The sequence below is a fragment of the Chionomys nivalis genome, chromosome 8, assembly GCF_950005125.1.
Source record: "Chionomys nivalis chromosome 8, mChiNiv1.1, whole genome shotgun sequence".
NCBI lineage: Eukaryota > Metazoa > Chordata > Mammalia > Rodentia > Cricetidae > Chionomys > Chionomys nivalis.
The window spans coordinates 29,340,823-29,362,316 of record NC_080093.1 but is presented as its reverse complement, the minus strand read 5'-3'; the positions used below and the strand labels follow the sequence as shown (position 1 = coordinate 29,362,316).

General features: G+C 44.1%; 1 protein-coding gene across 1 annotated transcript in view; it reads left to right on the top strand.

Annotated features, from left to right (window-relative positions):
• Window positions 1-21,494, top strand: part of Pdcd1lg2 (programmed cell death 1 ligand 2) — a 40,132-nt gene that overhangs the window by 4,390 nt on the left and 14,248 nt on the right. The window contains exons 2-3 of the mRNA XM_057779540.1: window positions 8,483-8,788; window positions 15,354-15,623. Of these exons, the coding sequence (XP_057635523.1) occupies window positions 8,483-8,788; window positions 15,354-15,623 (576 nt within the window). The remainder of the gene's footprint in view (window positions 1-8,482; window positions 8,789-15,353; window positions 15,624-21,494) is intronic.

Here is a 21,494-nt window from a genome sequence, read left to right as displayed (position 1 = left end):
TTTTCTTCTATGATTTTGTTAAATAAATTTTCTGTGCCTTTGAGTTGAACTTCTTCTCCTTCTTCTATACCCATTATTTTAAGATTTGGCCTTTTCATGGTGTCCCATATTTCATTGATTTTTTTGGTTAAGCTTTTGTTAGATTTAATGTTTTCTTTAACTGATGAGTCTTTTTCCTCTATTGTATCTTCAGTGCTTGAGATTCTCTCTTCCATTTCTTATATTCTGCTGTTGATGCTTGCATTTGTGGTTCCTGATCTTTTTCTATGATTTCTGTTTCTATAATTCCTTCAGCTTGTGTTTTCTTTATGTTACTATTTCAGTTTTCAAGTCCTGGAAATTTTGTTTTATATGTTTGATTTCTTTTTCTTGGTTTTCGTTAAGTGATTTGCTGATATCTTCCAATTTTTTGTTTGTTTTTTCCCTCCATTTCTTTAAGGGAATTTCTCATTTCATCTTTAAGAATTTCAAACATTCTCTTGAGGTTATTTTTTTAGATAATTTTCTTCTGTTTCATCCATATTTGGTTGTTCAGGTCTTGCTGTTGTAGGGTCTTTAGGTTTTACTGGTATTTTGTTGCTCTTTGTGGTATAGCATGTGGTCTTACCTTTTCTACTCATCTTTTCCTCTAATAGGTATGGTTGGGGCTGTCTGAGATTCTGTTGAATAATCTTCTAGGTGCCAGTGAATCCAAAGCTCAGATTTGGTTGTTCCTCGTGGTACAGTCAGTGTCACAGTTCTAGTTACCCCATTGGTTACTCCTGTTCCTGAAGATAGCTCAGTGCTCCAGTGCTTTGCTCTACTCCCTTGGAGTTTGCTGTCTCAGGCCTACTTTGGCCTAGGCTGCTGGCTTTGATCTGTTTCTGTAAATCCTGGTCTGGATCTCCTCCTGCAGAAGACCCTGGCTTGGAGTTGGACCTGTTCTGGTGGAGATCGCTGGCTCTGGGTCTGATTGCTGGCTCAGTCCTGATCTGCCGGTGTCCCAGGACTGGGTTGGCTCCCAGGACTGGGTTTGCTCCTGGCTTCTGCTCCAGGTGGAGCTTGTCTCCTCGGGCCCTCTCTGTCCTAGGTCGTTTTTCCATTTTTAAAATGATGTCTGTGCAGCAATGCTTCCTGTGGTCTAACTTAAGGGTGTCATCTTTCGTGTCTCACACTTCTGACTCCACATCTAGGCTCTCAGCAACTTAAATAGAAATGATTTTTTCTGAACATTTTGTAGCTGTACATTTTACATTTATAATTATTATCCATTTTGAGTTGGTGTTTGTAAAGAATGTGGAGTACAAGTTGAGACTCAGTTAGCTTTTGCATGCCAGTGCCCACTCACTCCAGCCCCATTCTTTTTGGTCTTTCTTTTCTTTACATGGAAGCACCTTTGACTCTTCGCCACAAACCAACAGTTCATAGTTGTGCGGGTCCATTGATCATTGTGTCTAGCTCTTTGTCAGTATCTTCTTCTCTTGATTATTGTAAATTTGTTTAGGTGATTTAATTGTTTTCATCTTTTATTGCAAAATCTAAAACTATCTTTTAATCAAGAGACACTTTAGAAACAGTGTTTACTTTTATACTTGTGTCTTAGACAGAAATAAAACAATTTTGTTGTTGTTGTTTTTTTTTTTTTTTTTTTTTTTTTTTTTTGGTTTTTCGAGACAGGGTTTCTCTGTGGCTTTGGAGCCTGTCCTGGAACTAGCTCTTGTAGACCAGGCTGGTCTCGAACTCACAGAGATCCGCCTGCCTCTGCCTCCCGAGTGCTGGGATTAAAGGCGTGCGCCACCATCGGCCGGCTGTTGTTTTTTGAGACAGGATTTCTCTGTAGCTTTGGAGCCTGACCTCAAACTAGCTCTTGTAGACCAGGCTGGCCTCAAACTCATAGAGATCTGCCTGCCTCTGTTTCCCGAGTGCTGGGATTAAAGGTGTGCGCCACCACTGCCCAGATCAAAACAACCATTTTGCTATCACGGATGCTTTCCTCTTTCATCATCCTCCATCCTCCAGATGTGGATGAAGATGGCGGGGTAAGGAGGGAGGACGAGACTATGATGATGCCTGGGGTGCTCTGGTGAGGAACACACCCCAGTCATTCTGATTTTCAACTTCCAATGACTCTTGATACATGCAGCGTGATGGCTATCAACCTGAGGAGCTTTAGAACACCACGGACACACACCGTTAAGTGTGTCTGTGAGGGCATTTACAGAAAGGTTTAACTGGGCAGGAAAGACTCACCCTGAATGAGCAGCACTATGCCATGGGCTGGAGTTTTGGACTGAATAAAAAGGAGAAAGTGAACTGAGCACCAGCACCCACCAAAGAAAAAAGGGTGACTGAGCACAAGCACCCATCAAAGAGAAGAAAGTGACTGAGCACCAGCACCCATCAAAGGAGAGAAAGTGACTGAGCACAAGTACCCATCAAAGAGGAGAAGGTGACTGAGCACAAGTACCCATCAAAGAGGAAAGGGTGACTGAGCACAAGTACCCATCAAAGAGGAGAAGGTGACTGAGCACCAGCACCCATCAAAGAGGAGGTGACTGAGCACCAGCACCCATCAAAGAGGAGAAGGTGACTGAGCACCAGCACCCTTTTCTCTCTGCTTCCTGACCACAGATGCAGTGTGACCACTCTTGCTGCTGTGCCTTCGCTGCCATGACGGACTGTACCCCTCAAACTGTGATCCAACGGAGGTCCTTTCTTTCTTACATGGCTTCTTGTCAGCTCTTCTGTGTCAGAACTGTGGAAAGTAAAGGAAATAACATAATGAAGGAATGGGGTCTGGCTAGGACCGTGTCTCTAAAATGGAGGGTGTCCCACGCAATGCTCACACACAGGGCAGAACATGAGCCTTTTCCGGAGAATAGCGGCTGTGTGAAAAACCTTCTGACCCGTCTCACATTTCAAGTACACTATATAGGAAGCCAAAAAAAAAAAAAAAGTAAACTTTTGTTGTTCAATGGAAAAAAGTTCAGAATTAGCCTAAAGAAGAAACTATCTTGGGAGCTCATGCAAATGATTTGTTTTGTATTTCCTGGAGAGGTGACAGGTGCGAGCTGTCATCAAGTCCTGCTTGCAAATAAAATGCCAAGCTGACTGCAGAATCTTCAAAACGACTCCAGAAGTATCCAATTGGGTGTCCTCTGACTGATAATTTCAAGCGTTCAGTTCTGGATCGGAGCCTAATTTAGTTACTGCATCATGCATGAAATATAAACAAAACACGTTTACCTTAATGCAAAGCCCAAAGTTCACCTACCTCAATCACAGACGCTGTCCACGCATGCTGGTAGTAGCTGCTAGAGTCACAGCAGAGAGGCATCTCAAGCAGACAATGGAAAGTGCATTGTGCATAGAGATCAACTTGAATTCCGGTTCCATGGCCACCCCTCGTCGGCCCTACACAAACTGTGCCCTTTGTACAGTCCCAGTTTCCTGACCTGTTACACGGATCGGATCTCCAGTTTGGAGGGTTGACGGAAGAACCAGTAAGATGGGAATATAAGATTCCTTTAGTGTTGGGATCCTTAAGAAAGGTCAGTTACCACTCTTTTTCCCAGCTACAGTCCAAATGCACCAATGCCATAAGTCTGCCTCACACATCCTGATCCTGTGGGTTTGGGGCAAGCCTAGGCAAGTTGGAATTAGTGCTCAGGTGAAGCTGAAGGCCGTGGTTTGGATGGCAAGATGGTAAAAGGTGTTTGCAACTGCAGATGTTCGATTTGCCTCACTAGAGTTGTTCAATACAGTCTGCACAGTAGAAACTCCCAGGAGAGTTGCCAAAGGGTGTCAGCTCTACTCCTATGAGTACTTCTTCAGAAGAAGCCAAATTGGGATTTGAGTGTTTTAAAAAGCCTTTGCTATGGTTTGGTTATGTGTTCCTCAAAGGTTCCTGTGCTGGCCCTTAGCCTCCCGGGCAGTGGTGTCACCTTGGTGGGAGCTTTAAAAGGTGGGGCCCAGAGGAAGGTAATCAAAGCTGGAGATTCCACACTAGTGAGTAGATAACACCTCTCTTTGAAGAGTGGGTGATGATAATGGGATGCCACCTAGAGTCTATGGCCTTCTTCACCCTTTTGGGACATAGGTAGAACTGGATGGTGGCACCGAGCTTCCTGGACCCTTCACCACCAGAATGTTGAGCCTCACTGTAAGGTTCCCGAGTTAGGCAGGCTGAGGCCTTGTGCTTGGTTACTCTGACGTGCAGACAGCCTTGAGGAGGAACTCTTCACAGACTTGATGATGGGTGTTTTCATTTCCTCTGTCAAATGAAATGGCACAAAAAGCCCAAGGCGAGAGTATTTCAAAGGTATGCTGTATCTCCTAATCTACCCATTTTTTTAAATGTGAATTTATTAATACCAAGAACAGGAAGAACAAAGGAGGAGGAAGGAGAGAATATAAAAATTATTACTCACATATGTGCCAAGACCGAGGAAAGCACTTTAAAATCTGTGATCTTGCTGGGCAGTGGTGGCGCACGCCTTTAATACCAGCACTTGGGAGGCAGAGGCAGGCGGATCTCTGTGAGTTCGAGGCCAGCCTGGTCTACAAGAACTAGTTCCAGGACAGGAACCAAAAAGCTACGGAGAAACCCTGTCTCAAAAATCCTAATAAATAAATAAATAAATAAATAAATAAATAAATAAATAAATAAATAAAATCTGTGATCTTTTCAGTTCGCACAAAAGGCCTTCAGCATTTTCCATCATGGCAAAAGTGAGGCTCACACAAGTCAGTTCCCTAAAATAACATGTGATGTGCAGATGTGCCAATTCATGCACGGCCTAACCAAAGTTTAGTTACAGCAATAAAGCCCAATGTGATGGCCAAAATAGCAAAATCTTGGCATTTGGCTCTGAAGTGCTGCTTTTCTTGGTGGCCTTGTTGTTGTTGTTTGTTTGTTTGTTGACGAAAACAACTGTGTGGAAATTCATATGACTTCTGCTAAACTGTGTCCACTGTACTGTGCTTGTCAAATGGTGTTCACGGAGGCGTGACACATTTCAGAAGAAAGCGTCCTCTCCCGGTGCAGTCTGAAACCCATTCAAATGTCGGAGCACAGGAGTAGGAAGGAGATAGTACATCTGCACTGTACTAGTGTGAGCTACACGTGGTAGTGGCTTCAGTTTATATAAAAATCATCTTAACAGATTTTTCCTGGTGGCACGCATAGAAGACTGGCCATCCCAGTTCAGAGCTCAGTTCTCATGAGGGCTCCGTGTTCTCAGAGTCCAGGGGAGGCCTGAAAGGCTGTCTGGTTGTATGAGTAGGCACGTTCCGTGGAACTGTAACAACCCGGGCCACCTTGATTCGCAAAGAAGAATATAAAGAATAGAGACCCAGATAATTCTAAGGCCATTTTCTAATGAGTACTCAAACCCAACAGTTTGCACATCTTGGAAGGTATAATTGAGTCAAAATTAGTCAAAATAACAACCCTCAGTATTTCTGAGGTATTGTGATACATGATTTATATTGGTTAATTGCCCTTGCCTCTTATGAATGCTGTTCTCCAAATGCCACCTGTCTGAAGGTAAAACATTTTCCTTCTAAAGCTGGGGGTATCTACAATGGAGGAGGGGAAGGCTGAAAAGAAAAGAGAAGCCACATGTTTGTAAAACGCAGGGCAGGCAGTGATGGGGAAGTTCTGATGTGATGGGGAGTTCCAGAGGAAGTACAGACGGTCTGTCTCTCATGAGAAGAAAGTGCAGAGCGGCCTGGGGTGTTGCAATTCCGTAGCTGTCAAGTCCCCAAAGCTTGTGGTTTCAGCATGCAGTGGAGTCTCCAAAATGGAATCACACAGGAATTCCTGAACAACAGCATCCTTTTACACAGTACGCTCCTAGGGTCTTCTCGGCCTGATCCGGCAAGGGCAAGCATGATTAGTAATGTCTGGCAAAGGAGCACACACCTTAGAGCCTTTCTCCTGGCCTCAGGCTGCACAAACAGATGCTGGTCATGTGTGTGCCGTCTCTGTGCCACGGATCTCTGTAGAAAGCACATTCGTGTGCTCGCTGTAGTGAAGGCAGAGAACGGAGGAAATAAACTTGCCAGCCATTTCTGGTAAGGAGCATTTGTGCGTATCACTATCCAATATGTTGGATGCTAGCCAAGAATTGCTGATTCGTGTGATCTCTTGCAAAATGCACCTTGTGGTGAGAAGTTAAATATAGCCAGGCTCGTAATCTTTTCCTTCACTACCCTCCCTTTTGCCTCCCCTGATTCTCCATAGCTGAGACCAAGGTACTAGATACTAGAAAAAATACCAAAGCAAACTTAATCTTATCATTAACTTCTAAGGTTTGAAGGATATCAGGAGGAAAAACTTGAATCCGAAGATACTTGCAAGCTGAGTATGGTACCACACCCTGGCCACCCCAGCACCCCAGAGGCTGAGGCAGGAGGGATTTGAGTCCAAGACCATATGGGGCTAGGCAGCAAGGCCCTGTCTCACAAGCAAAGATAATCTAAAGGAGAATGGCAGTGCGAATCACCAGCCAGCAGGAAACACAAATTCCTCATCCTATAGAGTCAGGTCAGGGAATGGATAACCGTCCTGGTTAACTAATATCTTAGTTCACCACAGCTGTGCTGTGCTCCTAGCACCAAGGTAACAGGCGGCCTGGGCTACATAGTGAGACCCTGTCAGTGAAAGGAAGCAAAGAGGGAAAGGAGGGAGGAAGAGAGAGAAGGGAGGAAAGAAGGGAGAGAGGGAAGGAGGGACAGGATATCCTGGCTAATAAAGAATGTCTGCCCATCCCATATATGGATTATTACTTTCCCAAACATTAAACCATCGCCTGGAAGAACGTTTTCTGAGTGCCTGCTAGCTGACAGACAGGGGTGGTACGTGTGTTTCACCTTGTCAAAGTTCTGCCACAGAACCAAGAGATAGATACTAACCTCACTAAAAGAAGTTCAGCGACAGGCCCCACTCAAAGGCTCCTAACTGATCCAGACACGGTTGGGATTTGAGCCCAAGCTCACCTGTCCCCACAACTATTTGATGATCAGATTATTTGATTGTATGGATGAATGAGAGATCTTTTGAGTATAATTCGATCCAGTCTTGTGCAGTGATTCAGAAATGATTTCAAGACCTTTCCATACCTCCATCATGAGGGTACCCATTCAACACTGGTGGATACAGCTTACAGTTTCCCACATCCTGTATACACAGAGACTGCCTTCCCTGTTTGTGTTGCAGGGCTATTTAAATTAACTTGGCTTTTAAAATACAAGGTTGCCCATATAAGCAGAAATCCAGTAAAACAGAGGCTATGTACAAAACCAAATACTTTTATTTTTAATTTAAGTTCTCTGCAGGTGCTATTCTTCTTCCTGGGAGCTCCCTGCCTTAGGAAAAGAACCATCCATTCTAAAGAGTAAGCGTCTGGTTAGAAAACATAGCTGAAAGACTGAAATCAAATTTCTCTAAATTCAGCTCCCTTTAGCCTTTGGTTCTTCCCCCCATGAAATAGCCTTGCATATCTCTGGTGAGATGCGTCTCACACTCTGGGAAATGCTGAGAATAGAAGATACAGCTTTTCCAGTCCAGAACCAATGGGCCCTGAACTGCAACCGTATTAACTCTAACTCCTGCATTCCCTGGACAAAGTTATAAAATCTTAATGACAATACATCCAGGTCAAGATTACAGTATTAAATAATACGGTTATAAAGTACCATCCGTGAAACTTGGCCTGTAGTAGTTACACATAGTTCCATTTTTTTCCTTTGACTTTATTGATACAAAATAGTGACTATCTATAGTGGGTTCATCTGACGTGGTGATTACCAGTCAAAGATGGAGACATCCTGCAGTGGCCTTAGCTGTGCGCTCTTAGGCAGGTAGGTTAACCTCTCTGTGCCTCATTGCATTTTGAAAAGGGCAGCAGCAATGTGCCCATCTCACTGGCTTCCAGGGGGAACTAAATGAGGTGCTGTTGTATCTAAGAGCTCTGTAAGAGGTGGGTGTTGTTACTATCCCTGGTTGGAGGTGGTGATATTTGGCAAAGATAGGTAAAAATTGATTTCATATGAAGTAAAGACAATCAGCCCAGATGATAAGATATAATGACAATCAATAAAATGGAAGTGGCCCTCAATGGTAGGGCAGCCTATGGTCTCACAAGAGGAATGCCCTGGACTGACGGCAGACTCTGAGGTGGGAGATGTTGGGGTGAGCAGGCCTGTCTATCAGAAGCTCCCGCTGGGGTGTTCAGAAGAAGTAGGAGAGTATGTGTGTGTGTGTGTGGGGGGGGTAGCTGAATGGCTGGGACTGTTCAGAGAAGAAAGCTACCTCAGCGTGCTGAGACAAGAACTCCACCGTCTCATTACAGGATGCGGGAAGGGAAGTGAGGAGTCATGCAGAAAGCCCAGAGAATGACAGGGGTCTCCCGGAGGATGATGGAGGGGTGGAGCAGAGCTCCTGTTCTAGAAGAACTGAGATGTGACAGGATTCCAGCAAGCTGTCTTTCCCTTTCAGCTTTATTCACGGTGACGGTCCCTAAGGAAGTGTACACGGTAGAGTTTGGCAGCAACGTGAACCTGGAGTGTGATTTCGACCACCGGGAATGCACGGAACTTGAAGAAATAAAAGTCAGTTTGCAGAAGGTAGAAAACGATACTTCTTCGCCAAGTGAGAGAGCCACCCTCCTGGAGGAGGTGCTGCCCCTGGGAAAGGCCTTGTTCCACATCCCCAGTGTCCGAGTGAGGGATGCAGGACAGTACCGCTGTCTGGTCATCTGTGGGGCCGCCTGGGACTACAAGTATCTGACAGTGAAAGTCAAAGGTGGGTGTTTGCAGGTCTTCGCCGGCGGAGGGTTGTTACGGCTGCACGCCATAGTATGCTGCTCTCAGTAGCTCAATTGAAAGAGGATGCAGTTGGTTGTCTTTTTACCCTTTTGGTTCTTTGCTCTTTTGAGGAGCCTGCCACTCAGCTCTCAAATAAATCACACACATGGAGGCTTATTCTTACTTAAGAACGCCTGGCCTTAGTTTGCCTTATTTCTAGCCAGTTTTTCTTAAATAATCCATCTACCTTTTGCCTCTTCCTCCATTTTATATACCTTTCTTTACCTCTTACTCCGTGGTTTGCTGGGTAGGTAGCTGGGTGGCTGCCCCACAATGTTCTCCTCCTCCATCTTCTCTCACTCCTCGATCTCTTCTTCCCGTAATTCTCCTATTCTCTCCACCTGGCAGCCCCACCTATCCTTTCTCCTGCTTTGCTATTGGCCGTTCAGCTCTTTATTAGACCAATCAAGTGTTTTAGACAGACAAAGTAACACAGCTTCACAGAGTTTAAACAAATGCAACATAAACGAAAACAACATATCTTTGCATCATTAAACAAATATTCCTCGGCATAAACAAAAGTAACACATCTTCAGCTAATATTCCACAACTGAAGCAGCTACTTCAAAGCGGGCAGAAAAGGCACCTGAATGAAAATATTTTTTGATATCTGCTGTAAGTATAGGTAAAGGGATTAAAGTAGCAGACACAGTGGGGCTAGAGGAAGCCAGGCAAATGAGAAGACAGCCTACCTCATCCTCGGCTGGACTCAGAACCCTCTTGTGTGGGAAGCAATGGTTGTCATGGAGGGACCATTGATTCCCACAGACTCTAAGAGAAGCATATGTATGAATGTCGAGGTCTTCACGGTCCCCCGATCTCTTTCCCAAGTTGATGAACCTGAGAACGTACCAGCCAGGCAAAGCTTTTAGGGTTCCCCTGGGACACACCATCTTTCTACTGCTTTCTCCTTCTTTATGAAAGGCCTGCCTCCTTTCATCCGCTGCCCCAAGGCTTAAAAGCTCCACAGCGTCAGTCAAGAGTAAAAAGGAACCACGGGGACCACAGAGCCATGTGGCTGCTGCCTGCTACATGGCGGCAGCTAACAAACACTTTGCCTCCAGCAAAACTGAAGGACGATGAGGACCCTCACCTAGAGATAACCGCTGATAATCAAAAATTAGCATTCTTTGCCTGATGAACCATGTCTTTCAAATGCTTCCAGTTCCTACCAGCTGATTTTTATGAACAAGAGCCATTAGTCCTTTTAGCTGCAAAAATTAAAAATACAAATAAAATTATTGTTGACTTCTACCTCATGGTAGAATAGTTTTAAACTTAATCTATATGCATTTTAAGATCAAAGAATAACTTGAATGATACATTTCCAGTACACTTTTATTTTTCACACTTAATAATTGCCAGTATCCAGGATAGTTTACACTTTGATAATATGGGTTGATAACGGTAATAAAATCACATTATAGAAGAAAACTTTGGACACCTGGAATCCCATAGTAATAAGGAAAAATTTAATTTCAAAAGCTGTACATATTTTGTTAAGTGTAAGACAGTTAAGGATGATAAATCAGACTACCAGACATATATGTGTATTTGTAAGAATGAAGCAATTATTTGTTGAAAATACAAATATTATAGAATCCTAAATATGTATTTTCTTTAATATAGAAGCTTATGAAGAAGTCTAAGAATCAAACTGACACACAAGAAAATTAAGACACACACTGCTGTGATTTTCATCAGAGGAGTGTAAGCAGAGTGCAGTGTTAAAGACCAACGCACGAAAATAACTTACTGTGATGCAGAATCTCAGATCTGGGGCCGGGGAAGGATTAGTACAAATGAAGTAGGGACGGGGGAAGGATCCTACAAATAAAGTATAAGTAGAGGAAGGGTTAGTTTTACCTTTAAATCTGGGGGATAGATCTGGACAATAGGTATGTAACACTTCTCTCTACACAGTGATTCATATTAAGTATAGGGGAAAGAGTTGATTTCAAAAGCAAAGAAAAAGGTTGCAGCAGAATGAAGAAGAGATCCAGAAAAGACGGTGGCTTCGGGAACACCAGGCTGTAGCCATGTAACTAAGAGTCTATGATGGTGGGAGAGTGGCTGAAGCAGAGTAAGGGGCACGGAGAGAGGCCAGGGCCTCACGAAGCTGCCGAGGTTGAGAAGCAGCCTGCGAAGAGGACTCAGGTAGGCACAGAGCAATGGAGACCTGGACAACAGTCAAGCCGCCGATGAACCATTGTGGGGATGAACTGAGGGACAGAAGCCCAGGATGGCGTGAGTGCAACCTCAGCAGGCTGAGGAAGGAGCAGCATGACTCCCATTGCAGGGGATTCGCCACAAATGAGAAGGACAAAGAGCCTAGCCAAGGAAGCTGGAAGACAAGCCATGGGTGGAAAGGTGGCTGACATCAGAGACTCTGGGCCCAGGGAAATCAGCGGGTGGACTAATGAAGCCACGCTTCTTGCTTCTGCTCCTTTCCCCTTGGGGAACAAAGGAGTAAGTCTGTTGGAGTCAAGAACACAATGTTCTGACTTTCCAAGAGGGTCAAGCTTCTGGAATTACAGTCTGACCCTATATTATTCTGCAGGCTGTTCAATGACAGATTGAAAACAATCATCAAAGATTTATTTCAGTGATTTGAAGTTTTCCTGGAACCTCTAAGACAAAACACAAAAGAACTACGTTTTCCATTTCATTTACAGTCACTGTAATGATTAAGATAATAATGCTGTATTCACAGTTTGTTCTTATCTTCACAAGTGGTATGAAGGCTGAGAGACGGGTAAGGGCACTTACTGTGTAAGTGTAAGGACCTGAGTTCAAATTCACAGCTCCCACATTAAGAACAATGCGTGCCTGTGTCCTCAACTCACTGGCCAGTCAGCCTAGCCAAAACCGTGAACATCAAGTTAGGGAGGGACCCTGTCTCAAGGGAATAGAATGGAGAACAAGAAAGATGATCAGGGTTTTCTTCTGATCATCACATTGGCATGTCCACCTGCACACACACATGCTTACAGAAACATACACCATATATGCCGCATACATCACATTCCTCCAACACAGGCATAACCACCTGCACACACATGCACACAGGAACATACACCATATACCCTCCCCCCCAACACGCACATACCAGAGAAATAGAAACCACGAAATCTGTAGAAATCTAAAGTAGAAAGTAATCCTTCTTTTAATGTTAGAGACTGAAATGTCAACAAGGGACCAGGGGAATAAGTCACATTAGCAATAGCACCAAAGAAGAGGTAAAGGGGAAAGCTGGTCCCATGGAACCCCCAGAATCATGACAGACTCTTCGGTGAGAGCTGGTGCTGGGAATGAAATGGTTCTGCTGCTAGAGAAACCATCAGAGCAGAGATGAAGGGAAATGTCCTTTAATTAATAATTAGTTTAAGTTGAGAGCTTGAAAGATCATGTCACCAGCCCTTGGCTAACGCCTTTCAGATTCTCAAGGCCAGGTTCTTAGCCACGGGGCTTATTATGTCTCTTACTCAACCAAACAAGTGTCCATGGGATGATGCTGAAGACATGAGAATGAGCTTCCCAGTGGATGTGCTATTACTTATTGTGCTCATGACAAAGACATCTTCTGGGGGACATAGGAGCTTCCACTTATAGATGTAGTCAACTATGAGTTAGGTAGCTAACTGATTGCTAGTATGAGAAAAATAGATATATCTTTGCTAAAGATAAAAGGTGGTGTTTTCAGTTGGTCTAGTCACAATGGAAATCAGAATAAAGGTTCCCCAGAAAACTAAGAATAGTACTATCGTTAGATCCAGCTACAGTACTCCTGAGTATATACTCAAAGAACTCTAAGTCAGCGCACCATAAAAATACCCACCGTGATTATTGTAGCACTGCTCACAATAGCCAAGTCACAGTGTGGTTGCCCCCAACAGATGAATGCATAAAGAAAATGTGGTATATGTGTTCTTCAGCTATAACGAAGAACAAACCCTGTCGTTTAAAGAAAAATGACTGGAACTGGAAATCATTGTGTAAAGAGACATAACAGAGACTTGGGAAGAAATGTATCACGCTTGATCTCATCTGTGGAATCTAAGGGGAAGGGGGACTGCCCGAGGAGAGGAAAGGGTGGAGGCGGGTAATGGAGGGGTGACTGTCATCCAAGAACAGTTAATGCATGTATGAAGATCTCAATACGATCTATATTTTATACAGTTTTTGTATGCCATACAAAGGATGGCAGGATCTTTAAAAAGCCATATTTCACAATGATAAGCCTCAGCTTTATAGAGAGAAATGACTTCTAAATATGTGTGCATCTGACAGTATACTTCCGTCATACTAAACATAGATGGGACAGTTGGCTAGTCCTCCTTAGGAGCCCACGCTCTCAGTTATTTTTTTTTACTTTTTCTTTTAAATTATTTTTATATTTTGAGATTATAATATAATTATATCATTTCAACCTTCCTTTTCATCTCACCCACTCATATACCCATCTTTTTCAAAGTCATGGCCTCTTTTTTCATTGTTGCTACATATGTCTGTGTGTATGTGTGTGTATATACATATATATCTCTGCATACACGAATACAACCTGCTTAATCTGTACAGTGTCAGGGATTGCTATTTAGTATGGGATAACCAGTTCATGTGCTCTTCCTTGGGGACAACTTTCTTCCACTCTCGGCATTCCTTAGTTGCCTGTAGCTCGTTGTGTAAGGTTGAGGCCTCCTAGGCTTTGTCTTGATAAATCTTAGTTCTTTGTTCAAAAACAATTGGAAGACAAAATGAAGAAGATGACAGCGATAATGACAAATACGTGTATATGTGAACTTTTGATTCGTCTCTGCTGTAACAGATAGGATAAACTATGCAATGGAAGACTTGAGCAACACACTAAACTGTCCTGACCTAGTTGATACGTCTAGAACACCAATCACAGATTACCTGTTGCTTCTAGGTTCATGTCTAACACTGACCAAGGTAGTTATCTAGCAAAGTTGCTAGAACAGACACTTCATTGAGCAGGAATTTGGAACTCTTAGACTTTTAATACTGCTTCTACCACTGAAACTCTAAAATTTGTTCATCTTTTCTCAAGAAAAGTCTAGCTTCCCTATTATGCATTGTTGGGGATGATGCCTCTATAGCCACTTCCCACATGAAAACGAGGCTGCAGAAGCATTTTTGACAGTTTAAGGAACTGTCTTATCATAACTGTTCGTTGTCACTGCTCAGCGTTGTGACACAGCATCTGACGTGAACAACTTAGGGAGAGACGGTTTATTTGAGCTCCTGCTATCAGCGGTTCCAGTCCATCGTGTGCGGGAGGGTACAGCACACCGGAATTCCCATCATGGCTCGCTTTCTCTTTAATTCATTTGGGTCCCCAGCCCGTGGGATGGTGCTGCCCATGTTCAAGGTAGATCTTCCCACCCGCTAGTTAATTCTCTCTGAAAAAGTCCTCATAGACACACCCCTGGGCATGGTTACCAATATCCTAGGAACTTCTCATCCAATCAAGTTGACAAGATTAACCACCTCAACAACTGTTTTTACTTCAAGATTGCCTTTGCTTCAATGATTTACTGAACATCTATTTAAGGAACTAGTTCCCATTTAATAAAAGTCAGTACTTGCTTCCCCTCTCATCACCAGAAAGTGCACAGTTTATTGTCAACACTTCCAGCTACATACATATGGTATTACTATTTGTTACTTTCCAGATATGACCTAAGATTGCTGGGTAGCCTTTGTGCCTTCCTCGCCTTCCCAATATCTCCTTTTAGTTTCAGATATCCACGTTCTAGAAAGTAGGGAATCTCATGTGAATAATTCATCCAGCATATACTGCTCAGAGCATGTTTGTATTGAGAAGTAATAATAAATATGCCCGACTCTTAATTATTAACAACTCATACATAGATCCCGATTTTCCTCTTCCTAATCTCAAAGATAACCGAGGGAAAGGGGAACTTTGATGGTGTCTGAAAAAGTGATATATTGGAGCTATTTAGTGGTAATCATGTCTCCATCCTCTAGCCTCTCTCCACCCCCGGATTATGGGACAGTTTAGAATACAAGAAGCTGCAGGGTATGGCATCTTAGCATACTTTGTAAGATATAAATTTTCAGCCTTCCTATTTTCAAACATTGGGTCTACCAGGCTTTGTTCTTCTGACTTTGGACACCATTCTCAACATAACATACCTGTCATCAATTAACCCCAACAAATGTTGGAGATATCAGTAAAGCATCTTCGTTGTATTGTATGAATTAAACTATTCAATCTATGCAAAATAATGTACCTGGGGCATAGAAAGTATTTTTAAAGTTATTTATGTATATATATATTACACATAGTATATATACTATAGAATATATACATAGTATATACGTGTGTGTGTGTATATATATATATATATATATATATATAACCTAAGGTCATAGTGATCATTATATTTCCTCTTGCATTGAGTAGATTGCATTCTACAGCAATCAGAATAAAACTTCCTTTTTTCCCCTTTATTTTCCAGCTTCTTACAAGAAGATAAACACTCGGATCCTAGAGGTTCCAGGGACAGATGAGGTGCAGCTCACCTGCCAGGCTAGAGGTTACCCCCTGGCAGAAGTGTCCTGGCAAAACGTCAGTGTTCCTGCCAACACCAGCCACATCAAGACCCCTGAAGGCCTCTACCAGGTCACCAGTGTACTGCACTTAAAGCCACAGCCTGGCAGAAACTTCAGCTGCATGTTCTGGAACGCTCCCATACAGGAGCTTACTTCAGCCATCATTGGTCCTCTAGGTAAGTGCAGTACCCATTTCCTAGTCCTGCAATCAGAGTTCAGGTGAGAAACAGATAAGAAAGTGTTATAGATTCTTCAAGAGGTCAAGGTAGAATCTAGAAAAGTTACAAGGATAGACAGGACAAAAATCTCTATTGAGCAAGAGTCTTCACTGTTGGAGAGGCTACGGGGAGAAGGTAGCTGTGGGGACAAACTTGTTGCAGTGCCGAATCTGAGCAGCCTCAAGTAAAGTATGTGAATGACAGACTCCCCAACCATAACTCAGGTCCTCCATTATGATGCTGGTGTCTCCCATTGGCTGAACCTGGCAGGAGGTTGGAGAACAAAGACATCTTTCCATAGGTTTCTTCCAGATAGGTCAACATCTGGATCTCAGAGCATTGTGTTACAGAGCATAGTGTTACAGTGTAGAAAACAGTATGGAGAAGCAGTAGAAATATCCCACATGATTCATGTCCAGATCAGCCAATGAATAGCATGGGAATTGTTCTGGCTGTATTGCTGGCTAATTGGGTATGTGGCATCCCCAAGAAACTGATCTCTTACAAAAAATCATTCGGTCTGACTGGCTAGTTTTAGAAGTGGATTTCTTCTTTTGAATTTCTGCACCAGCAAAATTTGAACCTACTTGGACAAACTAGTAACTTTTTGTGCCAGGTACGAACATTCATTTGATAACTAAAAGCTATCCACTAGGAAAACAACCATTTCATAAGAGACAGAATTTTTTTTCCACCACGTATGTAGTTCTTACTGCTTCCATATCAAATCACCACAAAAGTAAAGGTTCAAAGCAATAAAACTTTATTATCTTACAACTTCTAGGGGTTTGAAGTCTAACACAGGTTTCACTGAGTTCTAGTTGAGGATTCGAGATGTTTTAGGAGATATTGCATTTTCTTGCCCTTTCCGACTCCGTCATCTGTATGACTTGGCTTGTGACTGGTTCCTGAATCTTCAAAGACAAGAGTCACATCACCCAGCCCTCTGCCCCTTTTATTGGACTCTTCTATGACCCCCCCTTTCTCTTGAGCCTTGGGCTTTATTAGATACTTCTATCTTTGTGTCCAAATAGGTTGAGATTTTGTTGCTGCAGAAATCTAAAGGATGAGATTCACTTTCAGAACTAGCTAGCATGGCCAATCAAGTTCTGAATCATTGAATAAGAGACTGACTTTCTTGGAAATGTCACCCAAGCCAGTTAACTGGAACCACAGCCAGCAAAACGACAGAGCTCCTACTCACTTACAGCTCTGAAAAATGCTTCCAGTGAAAAATGCCTGCCAGGTCAGTGTTGGACAAAAGGGAAAATCCGTTCTGTCCTGGCAGCATTGTCAAGAGCATCATTGATCAGCAGCGACCCTCTAGCCTGGGCCTCAGGTGCTTTTCTACTTTTTTCAGAGAATGCTAGTTTTCAGTTTTTCAGTTATATGAATCATTGGTTGGAAGGAAACGTAATTACGAAAGGAATAAACTTTCTCTTTCTTCTTCTCCGGGGTTACTTAGAGCAGGCAGGGGAGGGGGAGCAGAGAGAATGCTCACCACAGGGAACTAGCTCCCATTTCTGTGTTTCTTCTCCTTAGATGGAAGGTCGTCCCCCACCCCCCTCAGTGGGCAGCCCAGCCTTTCTCCACCTCAGCACAGGGACCAATCTTGACTGTGTGAGCCGGAATTGAGCTAGTGTTCCTCCTCTTGGAGTGGGACAGGTGGAGGACTTCTTTGGGTTGGCAGATCTCTGGGGGCAGCCTGGCAAACCCAAAAGGATTTGGGTTTTCAGCAGGAGGGGACACTGGTCTTAAGCCAGGGAGTTCTGACCCAAGAGAAAGCAACTTGTCGATACGGGAAACAGAACTGACAGAAAACTCGTAGAAAGACAGACAGACAGGCAGACACACACACACACAGCAAAGACAACTAGGAGTAACCACTGCACATTCATAAACCCGACGGGATGGGGACTTAAGGAACGCCTCATATGATTCACTGGATCAGCCGCAGCATGTGTTCACCCTCCCTTACGTGTAAGAGCATAAGGTGTCTTTACCAGTCTTACCTCCTGAAGTCACAGACCAGGTGACTTTCTAATTTGTTTCCCTTTGAGGTGGAGATGTCAGACTCCTCCAATGCATTAGGCATCGATTGACCGAAGGGGGTCCTGGGGACCCCAGACTCAGGTTTTGCACCCAGAGGAGTCCCCTGAGGACAGCGTTCTTCCTCATTCCAAGGAGCTCAGAGACCCCAGGTATCTTGAGGTCTGGTCTCTGGGACCTCCAGAAGTGGTGTGGGGTATCCACCAGAGAAGACTGATCAGATATGGGCTTAAGTCAATAGAAATTCTTCATTAGCCAGTTGGCCGCTAAACTGGGTGTTTAAGATCCCAGTGTAGCCTTGAGCCTTTTGCAGGGTGAGTTTTTAAGCACAAAAACTGTACTCTGGGTTGACATACTTCAGTTAACAAGAGCAGTTAGCCAGAAGCAGAACTACAGAAGTCAAAAAACAAGGCTAATACATTTAGAGACTTTCCCAAAACTGTGGACTTGGACGGATCAGGTTTTTGTTTTCCTTTCGGCAGGTGGTATTGTCTATATGCTGAGTTTATGACCTGACTGGTACTTCCATTATGGAGTCAGTTGTGCTAAGGTCTGGGGTCAGTTACAATATCTGTCTCACTTCCATACCTTCTTTGTGCTGTAAGTTCCTTTCCCATAAAACAACATTATTTGGCAGGCCCCCGCCTATCCTGCCTCTAAGACAGCTCATCCTGCTCATCAAGATCTTTTTACCCACGTCGCTTTCTTAAGATCTTTTATCCGCATCACCAGCTTGTTTTCCTATGACCGTGTGTTATCTTTTCTCATTTTGTATGTGTATTGACCGTGTGTTTTCATCGTTCACACGGGTCTCCTTTACGTCCAGACCAGAATGAAAGCTGATTGTTTTGCCCATGAGGAGCACTTGGTGAATGCTGCAGTGTTAGATGGCAGACACCATCTTGAAGACCCCAGCTCCCTCATCTCAGCCCCTAGTCTGTGTGGACAGTTAGGTCACAGACAACGCCCTGGTGTGTGACACACAACAACAGCAGTGGGATAACCACAGTCACGCATCCCCCCAAGGGATCCTGGCTTCTACCTCTTAAAGGCAGTGTCTGCTGACTTAGAACTCTCCTGTTTCCACTCATTCTCATAAACCAGGCAGTTCCCCCACTGCTGACCGCTGTGGACCACGTCAGACTTCTCCAGAAGTCAGCTAATACAATGATGCAGAAATGAGAGTTCGGGGTGGGAGGAAGGATGCCTGCCACTCGGAACAGAAGGCTGAACATCCTGAATCCTGGTCAGAAGTCACGGAGTTCTCGGATCATCTTCCTTCAGACACAGGGCTTTCCTCAGCCAGTTGCTAAATTTCCATTGGGAAATGTAACTGGGCTAGATTATGAGGGACTGCTAACTACCGGGTGGGGCTGGCAGAAAAGTCCTCTTGGCACATCTGGAAGAGAATTGAGGCAGCAGAAAAGAACGTGGACTCTGAAAGCAGACAAATTTTAAATGCTGTTTCTGCTGCCTCTTGGCTTCAGAACGTGAGCATCCTGCAGGGCTGTCCTAACACAGTCTCCCAGGGACACAACAAGAGTAAATAATGATATGTTTGTTAAAACGTTCCTGTGAGACTAAAGGGTGCAATGCAGGAAAACTATGTCACCTCCAAGCAAGATTCCTGGCTTCTTTCTGAGCAGCCAGGACTGTGGTAAGAATAGGGCAGATGTTTTCCCCACTGCTCATCTTACTGTTGAAGAGAAGGCAGCTCTCCTAAAACAGCATAGGCAACCGTGTAGGCTAAGCTGACATCATGAAGAGGTTAGCATGCAGTGACTCAAAGCAGCCATGTGGTTTTCCACTGCCTAATACTCAGAGAGAAATTGATCTAAGGGCTAAATGACTACATTCTATGAGACATTCAGTGACCCGGGTTATTTCCATCTTGCTACTTTGCCATTCTCCTGGATAGTGTCCCTGCCGAATTGTCAAAGCAGGGCCGTTGCCAAATCCACGTTTCTGCTTTCAGAGAGGAAGGAGCGGTGTTTTACAGTCAAGATCCAGAAGACTCATTCTTGATCTGACCTTAGTTTATGTTCCTGATTCCACCTAAGTGCTGGTCTCTGGGTCTGGAAAAGCATCTTTGGAAACCATATCTAGTAATAGCCTATCCCTGGGAGGGAAGGAAGGAGAGGATGAGAAAAATGGCCAGCAGGTTGCCACAAGGTAGCTATTGATCATCTTGGAGTACTAGATAGTCTGTTCATCCCAGGAGCTTTGACCGACACCTCTCATGTAGCGACGCTAGGCTTCATACAGGACTGAGGGGTGACTTAGGTACCACCTTTGTCCTCCAAATACAGTCTAAGGAGGATGGAGTCTTTAGGGGTGAGCAGAAACTCCACACATGGAAGGATCTGTGAGGAAACCTGAACGGAACAAAGGCTCCCAAAGGTACTGACACAGGGGCCTGACTCCATGCTACACGCAACCCGCACTTAGTAGTGAAGAAGCAGTGTGACACTTAGCGTTTTTGCGACACGGCTTAAACAAGCAGGCTCTTGTCCTTTTCATTCTTAGTGATCACATGCTCTTGGATGAAGATGACTCCTCTGAGCCTGAGCTTTGGAACACGTAGATCTGGGGCTACAGCTCTGCCATTTCCTTGGAAACAGTGACCACAGAAAGATTGTTTAGCATCCCTGCTGCTCTACAATGATTCGGGACTGAGTGGTGCCTAATAGTTCCTCAGCTAGATTATTCCATGGTTCTCAGCGTTACAGAGGGAGGGTCAGGAGCAGAGCAGCCAGCAGTTCAAGCCCTCCTCCCTGAATAGTTCGGTATGGTTTTTCTGATACAGTAGTTGTTTAGTGTGTGTCTATCACTCCATGAGGCAAAGGTCCAGTCTCAGAAACAGGCACGGCCTAACTTGTGTGCCCATTCATTGCCAAATTGTGAACACCCCCATAGCCCTCTCTTCTCTCTATCTGGCCGACCTGAAGGTACCCGGAGTTCTGCAAGGGTGTCCCCCAACCTTTAAATTATCCTACTCTTCACTAGATGGATGCTGTCCTCAGGACCAGCACCTTCATTCGTCCAGACAAGCTACAACAAGTTCGTCAGTTGTAGGGGGCTAGAAAGATGGCTCAGTGGTTAAGAGCATTGCCTGCTCTTCCAAAGGTCCTGAGTTCAATTCCCAGCAACCACATGGTGGCTCACAACCATCTGTAATGAGGTCTGGCGCCCTCTTCTGGCCTTCAGGCATACAGACAGAATATTGTATACATAATAAATAAATATTTTTTTAAAAAAAGGATCAGTTGTAGTTATTCACACCAAGACCTGAAAGGCTTGATGTAATATGCCACCACTGCCTGGGATGTTCTACTCTTTCCAGAGGATCTTGCTAGTCTTTCAAACCCAATAAGTAGTCGTATAGATTTCTAAGCCCCTGAGTTCTTATCAGTGATGGAGAAAATCAGATTTGGAGCTGAGAGTTTTTCCTGCTTGGATGAGAAAGGCAGGGTGATGAAGAGAAAGGAAACGGGGATAGAGGCAGAGACGGGGGTGGTGGTGATGGGTGAGTGGGCAGATAGCTGGGGGATGGAATGACAAGGTGGCGAAAGGCACAGGACCTGGCCCAGACAGTCTGGAGTGTGTCTCAGCTAAACCCCTCGCTGTCTAACTTTGGGGAAATTTCTCAGCCTCACTTTTTTTTTTTCACCAGTGAAAATGGAGATCCAAGTAGAGACTTCTTCACTGGGTGGTTGTGGAAGGAAATGAGCTTCTACGTGAGAAATGTAGACTGAAGGCTTAACCCTGTGTCTGTGTGGT